The following is a 19,347-nucleotide window of genomic DNA, read 5'->3' as shown; positions in this document are numbered from 1 at the left end:
CTAACCCTAGCTTAACTCCAGGCCCTTCTTTTTTAGCCTCATGGCCAGCCATAGGTTACGTTAGGTATGGTATGGTATGGTATAATACACACTTTTGAGGTTTAAATTTGTACACTTTTACATAACAGAATTTCAAATATGGCTGACAATGAGCAGTGCGCCAGGCCTGCCCTAGCCCAGAACTTGTCTCCATGCGCCCTGTCTTGACCAGGCCGGGCCAGGCCTACCATGTCAAATCAAAGCTAATGAATAAACAAATAAATTTTTTTTTTTCAAAAAACTAATTTCTAATTTTCAAAAAAGTAATTTCTAATTTCGAAAAAACTGGCAGGACCCGTCATCCCCACTAAATTATCCCAAAAAAAATTCCAATTTAAATGCAGTACCATTTTGAATCTCTCTACTACATGCATTTCCCCCTCAAAATCCTGATTTCGAGGTTCTAAAAGACGACGACTTTGAATATGAAAACATCACGAACCTCTCCATATGTATTTCCACTCTGAATCCATGGTTTTAAAGTTCAAAAAGCTGGAAGATTCTGGTCAAGATTATCCATATGTAAAAATGTTAAAAGATTATCCATATGTGAAAACGTTAGGTCCAAAATCCATAACGCATTCGAATCATGGCTGACACACCAAACCCCACCCTAACTTGTTACCTTCAATGTAAACTTTGGAGTGAGTTATTTAAGAATTTTTTTTAAAAAAAAAATATACAAGAAGAAGTTATTTTTAAGGATTGTAGAGCATAAGACTATTTATTTTTATACGAGGTCAAAATTCATTAACTATGAAACTCAATAGATAAAAATACGTTATAACTTACAACATTCAACAAATTTTGTTATGAACTTTGTATCTAAACAATAATACATCTTTAACTACCCAACTTCAAATCCTACAATCAATGATGATCGCGACCCCCCTTAAATAAAAATAAATGGTTTCATAATATTATTTTTTAATATAAAATATAATATTATTTTTTAATATAAAATATAATATTATTTTTTAATATAAAATATAATATTATTTTTTAATATAAAATATCATAATCATCATTATGCATTAGATTTAAAATCAGATGGTTGAAGATGTGTCAAGCACAAAGTCCAAAACAAAATTTTTCAAATGTTTAAAAAACACTTTGTGACTCGATTGGTGATAACATCTAATGCTAAAAAAAAATGACCTCCTTCTATCCAAAATAAATAATCCCCTAATTTACAATCTCAAATGGAAAGGGGAGAGACTTTTAGAAATCAAGCCCTACTATGAAACTCACAGTAAACACGTGCAAAATACACAACACTACGAAGCAGAACCACTTCTTATTTACAGTGAAAACGCCATCGCAAAGAGCTGTCCCCGAAAACAAAAACAAAGACGGACAAAATACTATGGAAATGGAGCCTTTTTGTGGAATCAGCACCACCAGCAGAAAAGGCACCTTATTTATTATTCTCTATTTATCTTGATCATGTGGAATCCTCTGAAATCAGCCTTCCATATGAATGATGCAGCGAAGGCTGTCCCCATTGAGCATGTATTCAAAAGCCTTGTTGATCTCTGAAAATGAGAGTGAATGTGTAATGAATTTCTCCAGTTCAAGTTCCTGCATCATTAGTTATCACCAATCAGTTAATAAGCATGTTTATGCACCCTATTCAAGTGAGGTATCTTGATTTTGAAGCTAAAATTTGGTGATTATCTCGACCACCATAACCATAAATTTAAAAAATAAACTTTCATTCAGATTCTTCTAAAATAACCAATTTTTGAGGTTTACATTCCAGTTTTCATTTTTTCTTTTCTAAGTCATGCTCGTGGTGGTCGAGATTATCACCCTGTAATATTTTAGTTCCAAAATCCATCTCTAAAATGGACTTTCAGGTGGCGACACATATGAATATGCGTGCCACCAATTTCTTAGTTAATACCAATCTTCATTAATCAAAATCTCCTTTATACACCATTGAGAAGATAATAAACAGTTCAATCAGGAATATGGAAATAGCTTCTCTCTCTCTCATGGTTAAACATGCAGCAATACCTTCTTCATGTATTTGTCGACAACAGAGGGAAGATCAGAGCGTGGCTTATAATTGCCAAAGAAAGTTCCTTTGAGTGTCCTTTCATTGAGAAAGTTCATGGGGTGCGTCCTGAACTCTGCATCCTTGTTAGGCACACCAACCAGCACAGCAACACCCCATCCCTAATAACAAGAATAAAATAATAATACCCATAAAAGTCTCTGTATGTCATAATGCAAAGCACCAAAATTTCTCTCACACACCCAGATACATAAATATGTACATGCATAAATATATGTGCATATATACATGGCCAGCGAATGAGAACTTGGAGAGAGACCGACTCGGATTTGGACCTGTCACGCCCCAAGAATTTACAATACTGATATTCTTGAGATGTGACAATCAAAACATATATACATCTTTTGATAGGACAAATTCACAGTGGAGAATTCTTACAAAGTAACAAAAAAAAGTTTAAGCACAACTACAATATCTTCCAGAGTTGATCCTGACGTGCACTCAAAATGAAATTGCAGTTATCCTGAAAAATGTTTACCATAATTTGATGAGTTTGGCTACTCAGTAAGTGATCATCATAATCTTAAAAATAATCATGGTTGAAAGATATTAATATTTTAAAAAAAGAGATTTATTAACAAAAATGTATTAACAGTTTCACTTTAAAAAATGCATAATTAAGTATAATCCGAATAATTGAAATGCATATAACATTTTAATGGCAGTACATAATTCAAAAGATTTCACAAATTACCCTACTGACGTCCCAAGTAGGCCACCTATATACCCCATCAACGTCCTGATGGGTCCACTCAATCCCTAACGGCGTCCCAGATAGGTCCACTTAATCCCTGCAGATCCACTTATACCTCACCGGCATACCAGATGAGTCCACTTAATCCCTACCGGCGTACCGGATAGGTCCACTTATACCTCACCCTACTGGCGTCCCAAGTAGGCCACCTATATACCCCATCAACGTCCTGATGGGTCCACTTAATCCCTATCGGCGTCCCAGATAAGTCTACTTAATCCCTGCAGATCCACTTATACCTCACCGGCATACCAGATAAGTCCACTTAATCCCTACCGACGTACCGGATAGGTCCACTTATACCTCACCGACGAACCGGATGAATCCACTTGCATACTTAAAGTATTTCTAAATCTCTTTAAACATTCGAAAGCATCAATATCATGTACTCAACATATCAGTGAAATTATTAATATGAATTTCATTGAAAGCATTTAACAATCACTTTCAATAACATTTCAAAAATAACCAGTCAAATATTTTGAGCTCAAATTTAAAAAGAAAGCAGTTTGTAAAGACATTCTAGCATAATTGCCAATCTAATATGTATAGAAAAACTCTAATAGAAATTCAAGAATACAGAATTATCACAATTTACGGAATGTCAATTCGCAAATAAACATTTCACAAATAATGCTATATTCAATTGCAAAAATATCAGTTTTCAAATAATAAGGCAGTCATTTGCACATGAAATTTACAATGTCTAAATATTCAAAAACAGTAAAAAAAAATCTCACAATTTTATTAAAAACAAAAATATCACATTTACCTCTAATAATTTTACAATATCTAAAATTTTCTAACAATAGACAAGAAAGATAAATAAATTTATTTCTAAAAATTTACAGCATTTAAGATTTTTAACATAGATAAAATATCACAATTTTATTAAAAAGATTATTTTTCAAAATAATGAGGTCGCTTGCGTATAAAATTTATCGCGCCTAAAATTCATGATAATAAACAGAAGTAATTATTTCATTTCATTTTTAAAAAGAACGGATTATTTTTCAAGATGCTAATGCCACTTACCTAAAATATTTGAGAGGGAGCTTCCGATAAAAAATCGGCTAGAGTAAGAAAGCGCTCACTGCGTTTCGATTAGAGAGAGAAAGATCTCAAAAATTTCTTGAGTGAGTCCTCGCCTCTCCTATTTAAATTCTTAAGACACCTTATTATTTTATCTTATTAAGTTATATCTCGTACATGAGGTGTAACAATTATATTACACCTGAACGTTTAAAGCCCACGTCCATTAAAGGACGTGGCAAAGCAGCAAAAACTTAAACCAAAAGCTTTTGAAAGTAGTGATGATCCTTAAAGACCATCATGCTCATATGGACCATCACTTATAAAAAATTACTTTTATTTTATTTTATTTTATTTTATTTTATTTTATTTTAAACTTTTAGGATTATTACATTCTTCCCCCTTGAAGAAATTTAGTCTTTTAAATTTGTGTACCTGATTATTGAAAAAGATATGGATATTTTTCTTTGATATCGTCTTCCCGTTCCCAAATCGACTCCTCTCTTGAATGGGATTGCCATAATATACGGACCAAAAGAATCTCCTTGTGGCGCAACACTTATACCCTTGTATTCAGTATCAAAATTGACTGCTCAATGAATGATAGGTCCTTCCTGATCGGTAAAGGTTCATATTTCAAGATATGGAATGGGTCGAGCTGATATTTTCATAGTGATGATACATGGAAAACAATATGGACGTTTGTCAATTGGGGTGGTAAAGCATGTCTATAAACGACACATCCGATTCTCTTCAAGATTTCAAATAATCCGATATAGCGTAAGCTCAGCTTTCCTTTCTTGTCGATCTCATAATGCTTCTTATTGGTGAGATTTTTATGAAAACTCGATCACCTTCTTCAAATTCAATATCTCTCCTTGTCGTTCCCAAGTCGACTTCTTAAAGATCATCACTACTTTCAAAAGCTTTTGGTTTAAGCTTTTGCTGCCTTGCCACGTCCTTTAGTAGACGTGAGCTTTAAACGATCAGGTGTAATATAATTGTTACACCTCACGTATGAGGTGTAACTTAATAAAATAATAAGGTATCTTAAAAATTTAAATAGGAAAGGCGAAGACTCCTACCTTAGAAAGTTTTTGGGATCTCTCTCTCTAGTCGAAACGTAGTGAGCTTTTTATCTCTTTAACCGAATTTTTATCAAAACTCCCTCTCAAATATTTTAGATAAGTGACTTCATTATCTTGAAAAATAATCCGTTCTTTTTAAAATGAAATGAAATAATTACTTCTGCTTATTATGATGAATTTTAAACGCGATAAATTTTATGAGTAAGCGACCTCATTATTTTGAAAAATAATCTTTTTAATAAAATTGTAATATTTTATCTATATTAGAAATCTTAAATGCTGTAAATTCTTAAAAAAATAAATTTATTTATTTTTCTTATCTATTGTTACAAAATTTTAAATATTGTAAAATTATTAGAAATAAATATGATATTTATGCTTTTAGTAAAATTGTAATATTTCTTTCTACTGTTTTTGAATATTTAGATATTCTAAAATTCATGTACAATGACTGCCTTATTATTTGAAAACTGATATTTTTACAATTAATTATAGCATTGTCTGTGAAATATTTAATTACAAATTGACATCCCATAAATTGTGATAATTCCGTATTCTTGAATTTTTATAAGAATTTTTCTATACATATTAGATTGGCAATTATGCTAGAATGTCTTTACGAACTCCTACCTTTCTAACTTTGAGTCCAAAATATTTGACTGATTATTTTTGAGATGTTATTGAAAGTGGCTGTTAGTAATGGTTTCAATGAAATTCATATTAATAATTTCAATGATATGTTGAATACATGATATTGCTGCTTTCAAATGTTTAAAGAGATTTTGAAATACTTTAAGTATGCAAGTGGACTCATCCGATTCGCCGGTGAGGTATAAATGGACCTATCCGATACGCCGGTAAGGATTAAATGGACTCATCCGGTACACCGGTGAGATATAAATAGACCTGTCGAAATTAAGTGGACCTATCTGAGACGCCGATAGAGATTAAGTGGACCCATCAGGACGCTGATGGGGTATATAAGTTACCTACTTGGGATGCCAGTAGGGTAATTTGAAAAATCCTTTGAATTATACACTGGCGTTAAAATGCTATATGCATTTCAATTATTCGGATTGTATTTAATAATGCATTTTTGAAAGTGAAACTGTTAATGCATTTCTGTTAATAGATCTTGTTTTTTAAAATATTGATATATTTCAACCATGATTATTTTTAAGATTATGATGATTACTTACTGAGTAGCCAAACTCATCAAATTATGGTAAACATTTTTTCATAAAAACTGCGGTTTCATTTTGAGTGCTCGTCAGGATCAACTCTGGAAGATATTGTAGTTGTGCTTAAACTTTCTTTTGTTATTTTGTAAAAATCCGCCACTGTAAATTTGTACTATCAAGAGATGTATATATATTTTGACCGTCACATCTCAAGAATATCAGTATTATAAATTATTGGACTCCAAAGGCAGCTGATAGGGGTGGGGAAATGGCTCAGTTCCACCCATGGACCCAATAAGTCGACCAGAGAGTGTGTCTAGACCCAAACAATGGACTTGACAGGTCGCGTCTGGGTCCACTTGATCTTGACCCAATCTGAGTTGGCTCGGTGTCTGGGTCGAGCTTGGATCCCATTGGGTTGGGGTAGACCCGAGTTGGTATATATTACTATAAGTTACATATAAATAATATTAACTATATAGAATAAAATATATAAAACAATTTTTTAATTTTTATTTACAAAGCCATACCCAACCTAGGGTCAGGTCGGGTCCGGTCCGGGTCCAATTAAGTTGCGCTTGGGTCATGTTCAGTTCTAACTTAAACCTAGTTGGCTCGAAGTGTACCTATACCCGACCCGACCTGCTTACAGCCCCAGCCACTCAGTCCCAAGACTCAGCCGGTTCCCAATAGTTTATTAATTTTTCGTTGACTCAGGCCGAGTCTCTTCTGTCAAGCCCTACTCAGCCTCGGCATCCTAGCGAGTCCCGACCGAAGCCCTTAGTCTTACAACACCATACACTGCTAACTTTTGATGCGCAAGGAGCCTAAATAATTGAATGGAGGTGAAAACACATACATCATGGACACATTCGAAGGCAGAAATCATGGCGTCAATGTTCCCTGTGCATTCGACACTACGGTCCACTCCACCTTTAGTCATCGCGACAATCACCTGAAAAGGTTCTAAAAATTATCAGTTCAAATAACTCAGATTCTCAGAGTACAATAGCAAATTCAGCAAACTACTCCAAACAACTCAAAATCCTCAGTTTAATGGTACATTTAGAGAAATATATTCTTCCTCAATTACATCTAAACAGATAAATAAAGTGCATAGACATTTAACAAGGATTTGGAATTAAAGAATGGACTTGAGATACCTCTTGGACTGGTTTGTCAGAGCATTTTGAGTTAACAAACTCCGTGCAACCAAATCTTTTGGCTACAAGAAAAAGAAGAAGCAAATGGTTAGAAAATCAAATAGAAACAGGGGAAGGTACTGTAATGGAATAAAAATATACTTGGCTCTAACATCATGGACATGCTTTCAAGAGTTTACCTTCTTCGAATCTTCTCGGGTTCACATCAACCCCAATTATCCTTGAAGCTCCAGCAATTCGTGCTCCTTCAGCAGCCTAAACATGCAACCATGGAAGCACAGTGAGACAGACAATGAAACAGTGAGAGAGACAATGAAACAGAGGGAGAGAGAGATTGTTCAAGCAAAGTGGACTTACAGCAAGGCCGACAGCCCCCAATCCAAAAATGGCCACCGTTGATCCTTTTTGTGGTTTAGCAACATTTAGAGTGGCACCGAGACCTGTTCATTACAAAATCAAATCAACCCAATCAAGTCCATTACACAACCATGCAACAAGAAAGCATAACAAAAGAAGGAGAAAACAGAGAAGACCCAAAATAATTAATGGACAACTAATACAAAAGACCCCCAATAAATTAAAAAATTATTACTAACCTGTTGAAATTCCACAGCTGAGAATACAGACTTTATCAAGGGGAGCAGCAGGATTGATCTTAGCTACGCAACCTACATGGACAACTGTGTATTCACTGAAAGTGGAAGTCCCAACAAAGTGATAAATTGGTTTTCCATTGATCGAGAATCGAGATTTTCCATCACTAAGCATCACTCCTCTATCTGTGTTGATTCGAAGAAGCTCACACATATTGCTCTCCTCTGATTTACAGTGGGCGCATTCCTTACATTCGCCTGTGAAGACAGGGAGGACATGGTCCCCTGGCTGCAGCTCTGTTACACCTTCACCAACGCTCTCCACCACCCTGTCAGGAGGGAGAAAGAAAGGTCAAAAAAATTATTAGAAATACAATTGAATAATAATAAAATCAACACACAAACATAGAGGTTTAACCGATACTATCTACCATTCTGTGAGTCTGTGTGTGTGAGAGAGAGAGAAATGAACAAAAATTGATTAAATCATAGTAACAGGCTGAACGAGAATAAAAGATTAATTTGGAGGGTGAGAGAGAGAGAGCCAAAATTAACAGATTAAAAATGAAAAGATACTCACTACATTTGATCATAGTGACCTTGAAATATCAATCAAAAAATCTATTCTGACAATTATATTGAATTGGGTAAGTGAAGAGTAGGAAATGGTGAAACTAGTTATTGATCACTAAGATGAAAGCATCCAAATATATCCAAATAGATGAAAAATCATAGCCAAGGTTTAAGAAAACGAATCCGTGAACCATATTGCCCATCCAGAAAACCAGTTTGGTATGGCAAATCGGCAGCCCGAATTGAAATAGAGGAAGAAAACAAAAAAAAATTTAAAAAAATAGGTCAGAAAAAAAAAGAGAACAAAAAAAACGAAATTTTTTTTTAAAAAATAGGTCGGGTGGCCCATTCCCGATAGTTTGGCAGAAAGTGGCCTACCATTCCTGTTCCCAATCCCAATCCGCCGGTTCCAATCCAGATTGCCGTTCTTTTAAACCCTGATCATAGCCATATAACCGTAGTGCAAAGGGTTGGGGAAGAAAAAAAAGAAAAGAGATGGTTAGCTAAGGATGAATGAGATAATCCTTTCTGATCCCTTTCTGCTTACCTCTTTGTAGGACGTTTATCTTTTGGGATAATTTACAATGAGCTCATTTATTTTGATACAAGGGGTCACGATTCCTCACAACCACTTCATGTGAAATTTGATAGCTTGGATGTATCACAAAATTCAAGAAAACTTTCGAGCTTGAATAATTGCAGCCACCCAATTTCACATCCAATAGTCAAGATTAATGTGACTACTTTGTATCAAAGGTAAATAGTTCCATTCTATACTTTCCCTTATCATTTAGGCATTTTTCTAGTGTTTATACCATCTTCATGGTAAAATTTTCTCTGTGATATTTGTTTTCCAATCAATATCGAAACATTCCAAGACGATCATCAGCGATCTAAGGTCGAATGTTTTTTGCTCAGACAAGGTCCCACCAAAACCAGGGCATTCCCATATTTGGAAGTCTCTGCTTCCCAAATGCTTAAAAACAGAACAAAACTCAAGATGGGTGACTACTATAAAATCCAAAGTACAGAAATTAAAAGGCATAATTAATCAGCACCACATGATCCATACTTGTTAAGACAAATCAAAATCAGACAATCAAAAAAAGAATAAAACATTAGCACAATAATAAAAAAACAAGTGACCCCTTTCTAATCATGAATTGGGAACTTTAAGTAACATTGAAAGCATAAAAACTTTCATGGATTAAGCGAAAAACCTTCATCCCATATAATAAAATATGCAAAAGTTGATTAGAGAGAGAAAGTACACACCCCCCTGCTTCATGGCCGAAGATACGAGGAAACAATGGCTTCTGCCCCTGAAATCAGAAACCTCAAATCCTCATTACTAACAAACACTGAATTCTTCAATCTCATATCTCTTATCAGAACATTAATCAACCAACTTAAGAGAGAGAAAATGTGATTTGTACAACAACAAACAAAACAGAGATTAAGTATAAATGAATGAATACCTTGGCCTCCCAGAAATAGACATCAGTGTGACACAGAGAAGTGTAGAGGATCTTGAGCCTGACCTCCATGGCTTGAGGTGGAGCAACCTCAACCTCTTCTATCACCAATGGCTTTCCTGCTTCCCATGCAACAGCAGCTAAAATCCCATAAAAATTGATTATCAGAAAAACCCAAATTAAGATATAAACACTCTGATAAAAAATATCCTAATATATAGCATAAAAACAACATGGATTTCCCCAAAATGAACGATCTCTGCAAAATTTTGGTGGAAATGAAGCTCGAGAAATGATCTTATGTGGTCCAGACAAAATGGGTTTCTACTAAAATGAATGATCTCCAAAACAACTTCCATGAAAACTAGAGAGAGAGAACTTAAGGAAGGAAGAAGAAACAGGGGAAGCTGTCATCACCTTTGCAGCGTATCACTTGACCTGCAGTACTAGCCATCGTCTCTCCAAGATTAGAAGAAGAACAAACACTCTCTCAACTCTCTTTAATCTCTCTGTAAACTGCCTATAAACTCTTTCTCTCTCTAAATTCTCTCTCTTTCTCTCTCTCTCTCTCAGATGAAATTGCCCGTAAACAAAGAGAATTGTAATCTAGTGCTCTTAATTCCAGTTTGGATGCTCGGAACTCTCTGGCTTCTCAGGAATTTATGGGAGGATGAAAAGCTCTCGCTTTAGACTTTAGAGAGAGAAGTTATACATTTTCATTTATTTTAGAGAGAGAAGGTAAACATTTTCATTTTGAATAGAAGATGTTGTATTGACACCGCAGCACCGCTTGCTCCCTGGTTTTGCCATGTATTCTTACACGGGGCTTGGCTTGTTTCATGAACTTCGAAATGACGAATGTAGCCCTCCCTGGTTTCTTAATGCTTAATAGTGCAAAAGACTGACACCCCAAGGGGACAGCTGTGGTCCACTTTGAAAAGTTTTTATAACGGTGAGGCCCTAAACAATCAAATTGGGGCGCATATCAAGATCCTCAAAAAAATGGTCATATTGATCACCTCGATCTCAAGATATATGCATATGAGAATAATGAATTTCAAGTTTTGAGAACAATATATCTTTTTTTAAATGTATTTTATAATATATTTTTTCGATCATCAATTTTTAAGATTTTTAAATATTCATAGATCTACACTGGTTTTAAAGTTTTAAATTTTATAATTAGAGATAAAAATAAATTTTGAGGGTGTCACCAAAATTTCCAGTATTGAAACAATATATTTCGATAATATTTGAAGGTGCGCTATTTTTTATTGTTTAGGGCCTCAGCCATATACAAACCACACTCCTAGAGCCTTATTTAAATTATAATATTTATACTTTTTGTTTTTATAACGATATTTTCATCAAAAGCCTAATATGGGTGCAGTTGGCATACAGAAGCATATGTAGCTGTAGAGGTGACGTGCACGTTCAAATTTTATCATGGTATATAATTTTGATGTAAAATATTCTTAGGATTATCTAAAAATCTATTTTTATATCTAATTATAAAATTTTAAATTTTAAAAATGGTTAAAATCAAATAGATCTATAAACATATAAAAATCTTGAAAATGGACAGTGTAGATAATATGTTGTAAAATGCATTATTTTTTAGACTTAAAATCTTTTTATTTTTCATGGTCATACATCTCGATGTCAAGATGATCAATCAAAGGGTTTTCAACATTAAAACTACATTTTCCGATGGTTTTTTGAGGTGCATCAGTACTTCTGCATTATATATATATATAAAAGAAATGCTAGCATACATCCACTAGCATACAACTATATATAGACCCAACGGTTATTTGAATTTGAATTTTTTTTTTTTATAAATCCAAATCATGTGAAATTTTGGGTGTATATTCTTCTCATCAACACAAACCTAATAAAATTATTAAAAATAATAATTCATAAAATATAAATTGTTTAAAATACCCCTAAAATATTTCGGGGGTATTTTGGATAATTTATTTTTCACAAAAAAAATTTTGATATTTTTATTGGATTCTAATCTTTTTAAAGAACATACGTCCAAAATTTCAACTAATTTGAATTTATATAAAAAAAATTTAAAATTAAAATATGAAATACAATCGTAATTATTGGATCAACCTAGATTAAAACTAGACTGTTAGGCCTACATGTAGTTGTAAGCTAGTGGTCTTATGCCAGCATTTCCCTATGTATATGTGTGTAGATATGTTCGGGTATGGTGTAGATCGACCTGGATCCAGACCCAAGCCTAATCCGACTTAGATCTAAGATTTTGGATACAAACCCATCGCACTGGGTCTAAAACTTAGACCCCAACGCGGACCTAGACACTGGGCCCTCGGGCTTATACGACCCGATTGCCGCCCCTAAAAGCTTTCCCACTTTGGTCTCTTTTCCTCATCCATGAAGCTCAGTTTCCCTCTCTCTAAACCTCCCAACTAACATATACCAATTTGTTGGGGTTATTCGTATTAAGCCTGAACCTAGCAAGATAAATCAGTGATCTGTTAGGGTTAATGTTTTGGATTAAATAAAAAAAAGGTGGAAGAGGTTGCTTATTACAAGAGATTGAAAATGTCTTTCTAAGCATCCGCATAGGTAGTTAAACATTTTGGAAGAAATAAATGGAGACACTTTTCTGTTCTTTTGATTGGAATGAAAATGGTGTAAAACAGGTTTACATATTCACAAAGTAAACAATGATTACAAACTTGAGGAAATATATAGCATGTGTCAAGTATTGTTTTTAGGAAATTTAACACATTTTATTAATATAATTGTATCTTTAGATGGCTAATTAAAATGCATTTGGGTAAGAACAAATCAGTACCTATTTACAATCAAATCTTGAATAATAGCATCTAGCTTGGCCAATATATCATACGCGGTTCGCTTCGCCCACTTCAAACAATCACAAAAAAAAAAAATTCTGTCCAAATTCTATTAGAAGTAGTTTTAGTTGCAAAAACTCTTCTCTTACTGACTTAACCCCCCAAAAAAAAAAGCTCTTATGTGCCGGGATGTTTTCTTCCCAAATAATGAAATTTAATGATTTTTTTACCCTAATAATGAAATTTAAATATCTAAAAATGGTGCTGAGCATATCTATAAACATTTTCAAAATAATAAAAATGGGCGATAATATGTTAGAAGATTCACCATTTTTAACACTTGAATTTTTTTTTTTTTTTTTAATATTTGTACCTCTCAAGATCTAGATAATTAATTAGAGGATCTTCCAGCATCCTAATAACATTTTATGGTAGGTTTTTGAGATACGCCTCACTTCAATAATATAAAGTTGATACCTTAGGTAAACTTTTTACCTATATACTATGAGTAAAAGTTGTATTCCTATTTCTTTAACTAGCCAAAAGTTGTTTTCGTTTCATTGCCAAAGTCATGGATTTCAATGATAGACCCTATAATCATGGCACTAATTGTTCCCCTATACATCATTTTAGTGCAATCATTAGATCCCCTTAAACAATGTTTTAGAATTCATTTCGGGCTAGAACCAAGTTACTCGGGCCGGACTTGTCTCAGTAGTGCTTAGAAAGAAAATAAACAAAAATAAAAAGATATTCTCTACAAAGAGACCATCTATCTTTGGGTGTGGTTTCTATAAGATTGCAACCTTAAACAATCCAATTAAGGCGTACCTTCAAATTTTATCATAACATGCAATTTTGATGTAAAACTTTATTGGTATTATCTAAAAAACTTTTTTCATATCTAATTATAAAATTTTAAACTCCAAAAATGGTTCAAATCAAGTAGATCTATAAACATATGAAAATCTTGAAAATGGACGGTATAGGTAATTCGTTGCAAGATGCATTATTTGGAGACTCACAATCTTCTTTTTTTTCAAATTCATACATCTCGATGATCTATTATAGGACTTTTCAAAATTAAACAACATTCCCGGATGGATTTTTAAGTGCATCTTTAATTCTACATTTTAAGGTTGTAACTTTATATAAACTTTTACTTTTATTTTTTGGACATGGAGGTAACAATCATTATTGTATCTTAAATTTCAAAATGGGTGATTGTAAGAGTGTTATTGAATAGATACACAGTTTCAAAAAAAATTCTCGCAGTTGGTGACTCATCCAAGCCATCCAATTTAACATCTAATGAGCATAAACGATTGTCACTTTCTTAAATGAAACATCTTTGTAGAAAATCCCAAAATAAAAATAAAAAAAATAAAAAAGGGGCCACATGCCCAGGGGGACAGAGGGCTTTGGCCACATCTCTCACTCTATTGGAGGTATTTCTCTCTCTCTTGTCTCTTTCTCACAAAGACCTCTATCTTTCGCAAATACACACATGGATCGCTCTTTCTCTCACACAAAAGGAGCACATGGTGCATGAGAGAGAAAATTATAAGGGCAGCGGCCGGCCCCTATTTTAGAGTGAGAGAATGCATGTGTGTGAGAGAGAAATGAAAAAGGTATAGATCACCCTAGTGGGTGGTGTATGGTGCGTTAGCATTTTAGTTTTGAAAAAGTATATGGTAGCATTTCAAAATAATATTATTTTGGATAAGAGCTAGTGGGTTTTTAAACTAGGGCAAGCTTTGTGTGCTTTCCTTATAATATAAAACTTATATATTTCTCCTTATCCAACTCTTCATTCTGAATGGAGGGTTAAGATTGTCTTAATCACAATGTCACATCTCCACACCATTTTATTTTTAATTTTTTGTCTATAAACTACTTTGAAACAAAATTTTGTACTTCCAATCATCTATTAAACTCGCACTAGCGAAAAATATAAAATAAGTATTTTCAATAAAATAAAAATGACCAAAATACCCTTGAAAGTTTTAAAGGGTATTTTGATAAGTATATTTTATTGAAATATTATTTTTAATATTTATTATAGGTGCAACCCAATGAAAAGATGACACGTACCAAATTTTATATTTATACAATTTGTATAAAAAAAAACTAAAAATAAAATACTTTGAGACATCGGATTTAAGATCAAACGGTGAGTGGCTCTCTTGATCAAAATTGGACGGCTGGATGCTATAGGGAAAGTATAGAAACCTTTCACTTTTAACTTTACTTAGAGAACTGAGAAGAGAAAGTCATCTATGTATGAAAAAAGTCTATTAAACTCGCACTAGCAAAAAATATAAAATAAGTATTTTCAATAAAATAAAAATGACCAAAATACCTTCAAAAGTTTCAAAGGGTATTTTGATAAGTATATTTTATTGAAATATTATTTTTACTATTTATTATAGGTGCAACCCAATGAGAAGATGACACGTATACAATTTGTATAAAAAAAAACTAAAAATAAAATCCTTTGAGACATCGGATTTAAGATCAAACGGTGAGTGGCTCTCTTGATCAAAATTGGACGGCTGGATGGTAGGGGAAGCATAGATCTTCTATGCTACATGGAAAGTATAGAAACCTTTCCCTTTAAACTTTACTTAGAGAACTGAGAAGAGAAAGTCATCTATGTATGAAAAAAGTTTATATAAATGCGAGGCTCTAAACAATCAAACTAAGGTGCGCCTCAAAAAATTCATTAGAACATGTTGTTTCAATACCCAAAAATCCTCAAATTGATCATTTTGACCTCAAGATTAATGGACACGAGAAAAAATAAATTTCCAGTTTTGAAAATAGTGCATGTTGTAATGTATTTTTGGACCGTCAATTTTCAAGATTTTCAAGTGTTCATAGATCTGCTCGATCTACACTATTTTTTTAGTTTTAAATTTTATAATTATATATGAAAATAAATTTTCAAGCCATCACAAAGATTTTCAATATTGAAACTACATCTTTCGATACTATTTGAAGGTGTGCTTTATTTTGATTGTTTAGAGCCTTGGTTTTTCTTTAGGGCCTGTTTGGATAGGGAGAAATTAGGAATTTTGGACATTTAAAATTCTAAAAAATTTATGAATTTATAATGCTAGGGATTCATATCATAGATTCCTCAAATCTCTTGGTTGGATTTATAGTACAAAATTTATTAAGTCCTTACAATCATTTCTATGTGCATTTTTAGTAAATATAGTTTCTTTCTCTACAATTTTAATACGCTTTCTCTCTCTAAACCTCAAAATGTATGAGAGTATTCAATATTCACAAAAATGAAACGATTAACCAGACATGGGGCTGGGAGCAGTTTGAACTGGAACCGGACTAACCGGGGTGGTTAACCGGACTAATCGATCAAGTATATTGTTTTTAAAAAATGTGTCAAAACCCCCAAAGAATTAAATTTTTTTTTTTTAAAATTGAAAACTTAGATTAAGTGTATACTATCATAATACATAATTTATCTTACCAAAAATAATTGAGACAACTTCTTATATAAATTAATATTTGAATACTGTAAAGATATGCAAGACAATTTATAATGTGACATAAATTTAATTGGTGAAGTGACAAAGTCCAACTAACAATGGCTAGTAGTAATGAGAATGACTATTAATATGTGATTATAAATCTACTTGATTTGAATGATTTTTTAAGCCTAAAATTTTATAATTAGACATGAAAATAGATTTTAAGCTTATTATAAAATTTGATGGTACACCTTAATTTTATGTTTTGAGGTACATAATTGACGGCTTAAACAAGCAAGTAAAATGCACCTTCAAATAGTATCAAAATTCAAATGGTGTTGTTTCAATATTGCAAATCTTGATGACATTCTCAAAATCCATTTTTATCTCTAATTAAATAATTATAAAATTTGAAGCTGAAAATTAGTATAGATCGGGCATATCTATAAAAAGTCTTGAAAATTGACCACCTAAAAAAGGCATTACAAAATGCAGTATTTCTAAAATACATTACACTATATACTATTTCTAAGACTGAAAACCTTCTAATATAATATTAAAAATATCGAGCAAAAAACAATCGAAGCAAAAGATCGAGCAACATTATCATGCACTTATTTATTTATTTGTTAAAAAAATATAACATTAAAAATAGAAGAATCGATTTTTTGTCATATTCATCAAATGTAATTTTATAAAAAAAATAGTTTTATTAAAAAAATAGAAAATCATTTCACATATTCATCATAAAACATAATTTTATTAAGCCAAATATTTTTTTTTTAGAAAAATCTATATCCCAAAATACCCTAATATTGAGCTCCAAATGTCTGTTTTTGTTCTCAAGTCCATTATTTTATTAAATGTAATTAATCATTTCAGTCAAATATTGTCTGAAAAATCCTTAAAACCTGAAAAATTAGGAAACAAATTAAAAAAAAAATCGGTTTGAAGCTTACATTGTTTTCTTCCTACTCAAATGAAGCTTCAATCTCAAAATCAAGCTTGAAATCTCTCGATTTCAATGAAATCAGAAGTCTAGAAATCTGGATATCTCTGTGATCATTAAAAGCCCTTTATTTTTATCGAAAACAAATAAAAAACTAGGCCAAAATCCTTAGATTGACAAATTTTTCATATAAAATTGAAGAACACCGAAATAAACGGCCAAGAAATTGCAATTTTGAACTCGAAATCTATGGATTTCGTTGAAACTAGGAATGTATTAGTCTAACCATCTCTTTCATCTACTAAAGCCTTCCCTTTGGATAAAAAAGAAATCAACAATGCCTAAAACTGTAGATTGACGAATTTTCATCAAACTAATAAAGTACAAATAAATAACGACCAAAAAAACATGAAATTCGGTGGTTTTTATCTCAAATTGACTATTTTATAGAGTAACATTAATAATTTCATTCAAAGTATTCTCTTTTAAATCCTTAAAAGGCTAATAAAGTTTGTAAATTCAAATCAATCTTGAACCCAAAGAAAACCAGTGGGTTCTGGAAAAAATAACGGGCCAACGTATCAAATAACATAACTGTTACGTGACACTGTTATATATATTGTTATAATGTTAAAAATAGTTTTATGAACAAACCGATCCTGTTAGGTAAAAAAACCAGCTGGCTATAATGAAAATCGAGAGGTTCGGACTGGTTTTGGCTCGGAGGTTTTTTGGAGAAGTTTGTCCTATATACTCTAAAATCGGTGCTAAGCGGAACCGGGACCTCCTGGTTCCGATCTAACCAGCCAGTTCTGGTTTGAACCGGCTAATTTTTCAAACACTGTGATACTATCTAGCCCTCTAAATTTTTTGACATACTTTCTCTCTCTAAAATTAGATGTGGTTTCTCTCTCAAACTCAAAATTTAGGATAGTCTCACACTCTAAAAATTTTGAAATAGTTTCTCTCTAAAATTTGATATGGTTTCTCTCTCTAAAATTTTAATAAACTTTCACTCTCTAAAATTTAAAATTTGAAAGAGTTTCTCTCTAAAAATCTTGGGATAGTTTATCTCTCAAAAAATTTAGGTACTTTCTCTCTCTAAAATTTGATATAGTTTTCTCTCTCTAAAATTTTAAAATACTTTATATCTTTAAAATTTGATATAGTTTATCTCTAAAATTTTAAGATATTTTATCTCTAAAGCTTAAAATTCGAGATTGTTTTTCTTTCTCTAAAAAATTTCAGATAGTTTCTCTTACTAAAAACTTTTAGGTGGTTTCTCTCTCTAAAATTTAAAATACTTCCTCTATCTCAAACTTAAAGTTTGAGATTGTTTCTCTTTTTAAAAAATTTGAGATAGTTTCTCTCAAAAAAAAAATTCAAGTAATTTCTCTCTGTAAAATTTGATATAGTTTATCTCTCTCAATTTTTAAGTTACTTTCTCTCTTTAAAACTTAAAATATGAGATAGTTTCTCTTTAAAAAATTTTAGATAGTTTCTTTTTCTAAAAAATTTCTGGTACTTTCTTTCTCTAAAATTTGATAAAGTTATTGTCTCTAAAATTTATAAGTGAGTAAGAGCCTATCTCACTTTTTAAAAAAGGACAAATGAGTTCAAAAAATGGCAAAAGATTTCATCCCAGTTATAATTTTATAGTCTAATAATGGGGAGGACCGTAAACTTTACTTTAACCTATCACAAGTCTAAGTAAAGGAGGTGGGTTACGTTCAACAGACAACCAGTTTAAAACTTTGATACATCTTATCATGAATTAGCCGATGATAAATAATTAAGATAAAACTAAAAATGATGATGAAGATATAATTTTATAGAGTTTATATTACTGGTATGTTAATCCAAAGTAATACTACTTGGAAAGCAATAGATTGACTTCCATCCATTGTTTGGAGGCTAACACTCCTATCCTCGATTCATCATTATTATTATCATTTATGCCTTATTTAAATTCACAGACAGGAAAAAGAAATAAAAAGAAGAGGTAGAGGGAAAAATTAAACGTTTGAGAGAAGGAGATATGTCTTAAGGGGCAAAGGTGGATGAACCCGCAGCAAACCAAACCGCGGAC

General features: G+C 32.3%; 1 protein-coding gene across 2 annotated transcripts; it reads right to left on the bottom strand.

Annotated features, from left to right (window-relative positions):
• Positions 1–1,258: 1,258 nt before the first annotated feature.
• Positions 1,259–10,760, bottom strand: LOC18448319 (alcohol dehydrogenase 1). Of its 2 annotated transcripts, none has more exons than XM_006858389.4 (10): positions 10,396–10,760; positions 9,982–10,118; positions 9,779–9,825; positions 7,934–8,259; positions 7,695–7,777; positions 7,517–7,592; positions 7,338–7,399; positions 7,034–7,129; positions 2,059–2,220; positions 1,259–1,620 (listed from the first exon to the last, which is right to left on the bottom strand). In XM_006858389.4, exons 1-10 carry the CDS (start codon positions 10,430–10,432, stop codon positions 1,504–1,506), a joined length of 1,143 nt encoding a protein of 380 aa, XP_006858451.1. In that variant the 5' UTR covers positions 10,433–10,760; the 3' UTR covers positions 1,259–1,503. The 2 variants fall into 2 exon arrangements, with proteins under 2 accessions (XP_006858451.1, XP_020531712.1); XM_020676053.2 differs by having other exon boundaries at positions 8,882–9,825; positions 10,396–10,584.
• Between the last annotated feature and the right edge of the window lie 8,587 nt (positions 10,761–19,347).

Source organism: Amborella trichopoda, chromosome 11 (assembly GCF_054954075.1).
Source record: "Amborella trichopoda isolate Santa Cruz 75 chromosome 11, AtrichopodaSantaCruz75HAP2 v2.0, whole genome shotgun sequence".
Classification (NCBI taxonomy): domain Eukaryota; kingdom Viridiplantae; phylum Streptophyta; class Magnoliopsida; order Amborellales; family Amborellaceae; genus Amborella; species Amborella trichopoda.
Note: the sequence above shows the minus strand (reverse complement) of the source record. Positions and strands in the feature narration are given on the sequence as shown.

Coding starts and splice junctions, on each gene's coding strand:
- LOC18448319 (XM_006858389.4), bottom strand. CDS start 10,432: ATGGCTAGTACTGCAGGTCAAGTGATACGCTGCAAAG. Junction 9,826..9,981: donor TCTATTTCTGGGAGGCCAAG/GTATTCATTCAT, acceptor TTCTGATTTCAG/GGGCAGAAGCCATTGTTTCC. Junction 7,400..7,516: donor CCCGAGAAGATTCGAAGAAG/GTAAACTCTTGA, acceptor TTTTTCTTGTAG/CCAAAAGATTTGGTTGCACG.